General features: G+C 40.5%; 1 protein-coding gene across 1 annotated transcript in view; it reads left to right on the forward strand.

Annotated features, from left to right (window-relative positions):
- The window catches only part of RPTN (repetin), a 23,081-nt gene extending 22,488 nt beyond the window's left edge, over positions 1-593 (forward strand). Inside the window, exon 6 of the mRNA XM_011973654.1 lies at positions 451-593. Coding sequence (XP_011829044.1) covers positions 451-593 — 143 coding nt within the window. The remainder of the gene's footprint in view (positions 1-450) is intronic.
- The last annotated feature ends 6,935 nt before the right edge of the window (positions 594-7,528 follow it).

Below are 7,528 nucleotides of genomic sequence, written 5' to 3' on the forward strand. Positions count from 1 at the left end.
CATCCTTCTATCCAACCCAGAGCAGTGGGAGGCCCCAAAGCAGAGAACAGCGTGGTCACCCTATCAAGGCAGCTACTGTTCCCAACCCCCTCTATGACTATGTGCAAGAGCAGAAATCCTATCGATACTAGTCTATGTGAGCACCAGAGGTAAAGCAACACAAAGGCAAAAAAGAAACCTATATGTTGAGTTCACCTTTAATTCTACTTAAAAGATCAAGAATGTATTTCTTCCCTCTATCCTCTGCTGTATCTACCTGCAAGGATGTTTTTGAGTACTAGTATTCATGTAAGGGCTTTTTGGTTTTTTGAGCAGCAATTCTAGGGTTTTCTGATTCAGTCAAATCTAGGTGGTAAATTGGGTGAAATAATCATATCTTAATGTTGATCAGTTTGGGTATTTAAATCATTTCCTGCTTTGACCTCTGAGACCTGGTTGAATCATTGAAAGGTAGAACAGTAGAACACTTCTACCTAAAGTTCAGAAACAGAAAAGATATTCTGAAGATTTATATTACATCCAAGGATAGGAACCGTAGGTTTGGTGAGCTTTGGATCCTGTGGATAAAACATCAGGAATTTCAAGCCTCATAGTCTAGACTAGAATGAAACTCAGTTCAAGGCTGCTAGGAGAGCTGAGAACATAGAGTGCATCTCTGATGTTTACTACATCTCCCATGCCAGGCTCTTATTCCACACCAGAGGGACTGTCCAATAGTGCCTATCACTAGAGCTGAATGAACCCATTCCAACTCAATACCTTTCTAGTTTCTGATTATATAAAACAGAGAGAAAGTATATGTCACATGTTTGCAAATTCCAGGGGATCAGAACTGTTGATCTATAGCTCCTAAGACCTGAAAACTCTTCTCAAGAAAATCTATGTGCAGATTATGAATTGTATTAAAATATCTAATAAATAATTGATGAGCAATGACTTTCATGACTCCTTTCTTTCTTCACTGTGGGAAGATTGTGCTATTTTCACTTTTGAGCCATTTCCCAAAAATAACACCTTATTTCTTGATTTCTAAAATGTCTTTGTTCCCTGAGTTCCTGGGCACTGAAAAAAAATAAGAATCAATACTAAACAAATAACAAAATGAAACTGATCTAAATATAATTTTCAGCTCTTCCTCCCTCTACTTAGTCATATTTTACCTTTACCACTCCCTCACTGCCACATTCAAATTGTCGTTGAGTCTTCCCAACTCTACATCCCCATAACTTTTGAATCTCTTCTCATGTCTTCATCTCCACTGCCTTAATGGCCCTTCTCCTCAGTGGCTCCCCAGTGACTTGAGAAAAAAATTTACATCCCTCAATGTGTCACATAAGCCTCACTATCTGATCAGATGACCTACCCAGCCTAGTCACATGAGAGGCCCCTCCCAGGAGCATCCAATGCTCCAGTCACACCAAGGACTTAAGCTTTTCTTAGTACACTTGATCTTTCATGAATTCATATCTTTGAATATGCCATCCCATCAGCATGGAATACCTCCCTGCTATTTTCTGCCTGAAAAAACCCTAGGCATCCTCTGGGTCCCAACTAAAACCTCACCTCTTCTAAGCAGCCTTTCTGGACACTCCAAACTCTGCTTTCTCTAAGTTCACACTCACTTCTGTTATATCATTTGGCCCACACTCTATGGTAATTTTCTCTCCTGGAAAACTGGGAATAAGACCATATCTTACTCAACTTTGTACTGCTCAGCACTTAATATAGCCAGTGATGTCTAGTGGTACTAATTGTTTTTGAATAAGTGGACAGATGGAGGAAATAAGTCTGGCTTTGCAACAAATTCAACTGGACATTAATTGGGCATCTACTGCATATAAACCACAGGGACAAACAAGAGAGACTGAATTAACTCCTCATTTAGTTATGGCTCAAGGAACAAAACTAACCTTTTTAGGTCTTTTAAACAATAAGGGCTTTACTGCCTAGAACAATAAGGACTGAATTATTAGAAATTAGAAATCAACCCCAGGGACTATTGAGTTCAATACATTACCAGACTTGCAATCCAAAAATCAGAAACATGTGATTCAGAAGCCTCTGACATTGCTGCCAAAATTGCCTATCAACCTGTCTCTATAACCTTATTTACAAAAAAAACAAAAAGCCAAAATCTTGGTGTGATGGTCTCTAACTCACTTTCACCTTCCAAATATCATGCAAATATGCTTAATTGGAAAAACATTAATTCACATCTAGAACTCTAGCTGCAAATAAGTCTAGGAAATATAGAAGGAGATAGGAATGTTGTATTTACCATAGGAAGAATATGATAACTCATAATAATAGCTGCTTTCCTGAAGAAAATAAAAATATAGTAAGACCAATATATACAGCAAACAACCATTATGCAAGGCACAATGTCATAAGTATAAGAAAATTACTGTTATGACACCAAGGATGTAAGTAGCTATACCTAGAAGGACTGCGAAAGAGTCCTAAGAAGGACTTAGAAGAAAGGCATCTAAGCTAGGACTGTGATCCTGGGGGACAGAGAAAAATGCAAAGGGCCATGGCTTGTCCTGGGCCACAAGATCAGTGAGAATGCCCATATGTTGGCTGCTGTTTAAATGACACATGTGTTCATGTGTAGGAAGAGTCTCCTACACAAATATTCTCTGTAACTTAAACTCTCCCCAGCAAACTAAATCAGAAGGTGGAGAATCAGGGTGAAAGAACTCAAAATCTGGAAGCTGCTCAACAATCAGTGCCTCATCTACATGCCAAGTCCTTTTTTTTCTATCTCAAAACACAAAACAGCCCAAATCCATGATTCTTTTCATCTCTACTCCCGTCATCCCACTCCAGGCCACCTCTCCTAGAATACAGCTTTCTGATGGGACTCCCCATCCCTTTTAAAAAGGTAGACCACATTATGCCACTCCCTACTTGAAATTCCCAGTAGCTTCCCTCCACATTGAGAATAAAATCCAACTTTGTTCTCAGGACTTTCCTATAGGATGGGCCCCTGCAAAGCCTCATCTTTCACCATTCTCCTCTGCATCACTGTTTTCTAATCACTCTGGCCTTCTTTCCATGATTCTAGCAGGACAAACTGATCCCCACCTGGAGACCTTTGAACCAGCTATTTCTTTGATCAGAATAGTCTTCTTCTCAATCTTGGTGTGGCTCAATCCTTATTTCATTCAGGTCTTGGTTAAAAAGTTGCCTCGTGAGAGAAGCTTTCTCTGGCATTTATTCTAAAACGGTATCACCCCAATCACTCTCTACCACATATTCCTCATTTGTGCTGCCAATGTTCTTAACACTTTTCATATTTGATACCTTGTTTTTATGTTACTCATTTATTGTCTTTTTCTCCCTACTGGAATGTAAGGCCCATAAGAACAAGGATTTTGTTTGTCTTGTTTGCTGCTGTAATCTCTGCATTTCAGACAATAGCTTGTCATGATGTACATCCAGAAAATAAGTGTTGGTTGAATGCTCATAGAAGCCCTCCATGATCTGGCTTCAGTGTACATTTCCAACTCAGTTTCCAACAATGCCCCTAGACTCCAACTTAACAGGACAACTTTCTAGCCTCCATGTCATTGCTTATACAATTTCTCCACTTAGATGCTGTCCTGATCTTTGCCTGCCAAAATCCTCCCCTCTCTTGGGACTGATGTCACCTTCTGCACCTATCATCAGCATAGAGCTTATCAGATTGCGTTGAAGCAAATTTTAAACTCATCTGTTTCCCATCAAGCAATAAGGTCCCAGAAGACAGAAATTGCATCTTATTCACAGTTGTATATTTCACATCAAGCACAGTGACTGACCAATTATATACATAAAGTTGAGATTTAAAATTTTAAAGAGACTTACATTTAAGACCTAGTTTTACCACTTACCAATTTTATGATCTTAAAAATTTGTCTCTTTAAGTCTCAGTTTTCTCATCTGTAAAACGGGGTTTAAAAATCCAGTTTAAAAAATCAAAAATTAACAAGTGGAACCCAATCAAACTAAAGAGCTCTTCAGAACAGCAAAAGAAGCTGCGGACAGAGTAAATGGAAAACCTACAAAATGGGAGAAAATGTTCTCAAACTATTAATCCAACAAAAGTCCAATACTCAATATCTGTAAGGAACTTAAACCAACTAGAGAAAAACAAATAACCGCATTTAAAAATTGGCAAAGAACATGAGCAAACACTTTTCAAAAGAAGACATACAAGCAGCCAGCCAACAAACATGAAAAAATGTTCATCATCATTAATCATCAGAGAAATGCAAATCAAAACCACAATAAGATACAATCTCACACCAGTCAGAATGGCTGTTATTAAAAAGTCAACAAATAACTGATGCTGGCAAGGCTGTGGGTAAAGAGAATACTTATACACTGTTGTTGGAATATAAATTAATTCAACCACCATGGCAAGCAGTTTGAAGATTTCTCAAAGAACTTAAAACAGAGCTATATCCCATTACTGGGTACATATCCAAAGGAAAATAAATTATTCTACCAAAAACACACATGCACTTATATGTTTATTGCAGCACTATTCACAATAGCAAAGACATGGAATCAACCTGGATTCATATCAACGGTGGATTGGATAAAGAAAATGTAGTACATATACACCATGGAATACCACACAGCCATAGAAACAAACAAAATTGTGTCCTTTGCAGCAACATGGATGCAGCTAGAGGCCATTATTCTAAGCAAATTAATGCAGAAACGGAAAACAAAATATGACATGTTCTCACTTATAAGTGGGAGCTAAACACCAAGTACACATGGACATAAAGATGGGAACAATATACACTGGGGACCACTAGAGCCGGGAAGGAGGGAAAGAAGTGTGGATTGAAAAACTTCCTGTTTTGAGCATTTCCTGAGTACTAAGCTTGGGTACTAAGCTCAACACCTGGATGATGGGATTCATACCCCAAACCTCAGTGTCACACAATATATCTACGTAACAAACTTACACATGTACCCTCTAAAGCTAAAATACAAGCTGAAGAAAAAATTCCAAAGTTTAAAAATTCCAAAGTTTCTGAAAGTGATTTATAATCTGATCGCTCCTTGCTCATTTACCTGGTATGTATCATCTTTTCTTCTCCTAAATTATTTCAATAGAACCTTAACTAATACATTTTGATATGATTTGGGTGTGTGTCTCTTCCAAATCTCATGTTAAAGTGTGATTCCCAATGTTGGAGGTGGGGCCTAGTGGGAGGTACTTGGGTCATGGGGGCAGATTCTTCATGAATGGCTTGGTGCTGTCCTTGTGGTAATGAGTGAGTTCTCACTCCATGAGTTCATGTGAGATCTGGTTGTTTAAAAGAGCCTGGGACCTCTTCCCTCTCTCTTTTGCTCTGTCTCCAGCCATGTGATATGCCTGTTTACCCTTCACTTGCCACCATGACTAAAAGCTTCCTAATGCTTTCACCAGAAGTAGATGCTGGCATCACACTTCTTGTACAATCTGAAGATTTATCATCCAAAATAAACCTCTTTTCTTTATAAATTACCCAGTCTCTTATTATTTCTTATAACAATGCAAAATGTACTAATATAGAAAATTGGTACTGACAGTGGGGTGTTGCTGTAAAGATACCTGAAGATGTGGAAACAGCTTTGGAACTGGGTAAGGGGCAGAAATTGGAAGAATTTAGAGGTCTCAGAAGAAGACAGGAAGATGAGGGAAAGTTTGGAACTTCTCAGAGACTTGCTAAGTGGTTGTGACCAAAATACTCATCAAAATATGAACAGTGAGGGCCAGGCTGATGAGGTCTCAGATGGAAATGAGAAACTTATTAGGAACTGGAGCAAAGGTCACCCTTGTTACACTGTAACAAAGAGCTTGGCTGCTAGGGATCTAGTATCTGGTAGAAGAAATTTCTGAACAGCAAAGCATTCAAGATGTGGTGTGGCTGCTTCTAACACACTATGATCAGATATGAGAGCAAGGAAGTGACTTAAAGTTGGAACTTCTAATTAAAAGGAAATCAGAGCATAAAAATTCAAAAAATTTGCTACCTGGCCCTGTAGTACAGAAGAGGCTTTTCAGGAGAGGAATTCAAGCAGGCTGCAGAGCAACTACTTGCTAAACAGATGTGAATGCCTAAATGGAAGTACATTGCTAATAGTCAACACAATGAAAAAAAAAAAAGCCCCAAAGCTATCTGAGAAGTCTTCAGAACAGCTCCTCCCATCATAAGCCCAGAGGCCTGGGAGGAAAGGATGGTTTCAAAGGCCAGGTCCAGGACACTGCTGTGCTGTGAAGCCTCAGGACACTGCTCCCTGCATTCAGGATGCTCTGGCTCCAACTGGGACTCTAAGGGCCCCAGATACAGCTTAGGCCCTGCTCCAAAGAGTGCAAGCCATAGTCTTGGAGGTGTCCACATGGTGTTAAGCCTGCAGGTTCACAGAATGCAAGCATTAAGGAGGCTTGGAAGCTTCCATCTAGATTTCAGAGGGTGTATGGGAAAGCCCAAGTGCCCAGGTGGAGCCACCAGAAGCTTAAATTCTGAGCGTGGAAAAGCCACAGGCGCTCAATTCTTACCCACAAGAGCAGTCACAGGGGCTGCACCCTGCAAAGCCACAGGGCCTTGGGAGCCTGCCCTTTGCATCAGCGTGCCCTGGATGTGGGACATGGAGTTAAGGATTATTTTGAAACTTTAGGGTTTAATGCCTGCCCTCCTGGGTTTCAGACTTGTGTGGGGCCAATCCCCCTTTTTTTGGCCAATTTCTCCCTTTCAGAGTGGGATTTTTTGTTTGCTTTTTGAGATGGAGTCTCATCCTGTCGCCCAGGCTGGAGTGCAGTGGTGTGATCCTGGCTCACTGCAACCTCCACCTCCCGGATTCAAGCAATTCTCTTGCCTCAGCCTCCTGAGTAGCTGGGATTACAGGCATGCGCTATCATGCCCAGCTAATTTTTTGTACCTTTGGTAGAGACAGTGTTTCACCATGTTGGCCAGGCTGGTCTCAAACTCCTGACCTTGTGATTCACCTGCCTTGGCCTCCCAAAGTGTTGGGATTACAGACATGAGCCACCACACCTGGCCAAGGAATGGGAATGTTTACCCAATGCCTGTGCCACCATTATATATTGGAAGTAAGTAACTTGTTTCGTATCTTTCAAGCTCATAGGTGAAAGGAACTTGTCTTGAGTCTCAGGAGAGACTTTGAACTTTGGACTTGAGTTGGAATGAGTTAGTACTTTCTGGGGCTGTTGGGAAGAGATGATTATATTTTTCAATGTGAGAAGAACACAAGATTTGGTGGGCTAGGGGTAAAATAGTATGATTTGAATGTCTGTTCCCTCCAAATTTCATGTCAAAATGTATTCCCCAGTGTTGGAGGTGAAGCCTAATGGGAGGTGTTTGTGTCATGGGGGCATATCCTTCATAAATGGCTTTGTGCCCTCCTGGGTAATGAATGAGTTCTCATTCTGTTAGTTCATGTGAGAGCTGTTGTTTGAAGGAGGTTGGCACCTCCTCCTCTCTCTCTCTTGCTCCCTCTCTTGCTATGTGGTACACCTGTTCTC

The sequence above is a fragment of the Mandrillus leucophaeus genome, unplaced genomic scaffold, assembly GCF_000951045.1.
Source record: "Mandrillus leucophaeus isolate KB7577 unplaced genomic scaffold, Mleu.le_1.0 Scaffold139, whole genome shotgun sequence".
NCBI lineage: Eukaryota > Metazoa > Chordata > Mammalia > Primates > Cercopithecidae > Mandrillus > Mandrillus leucophaeus.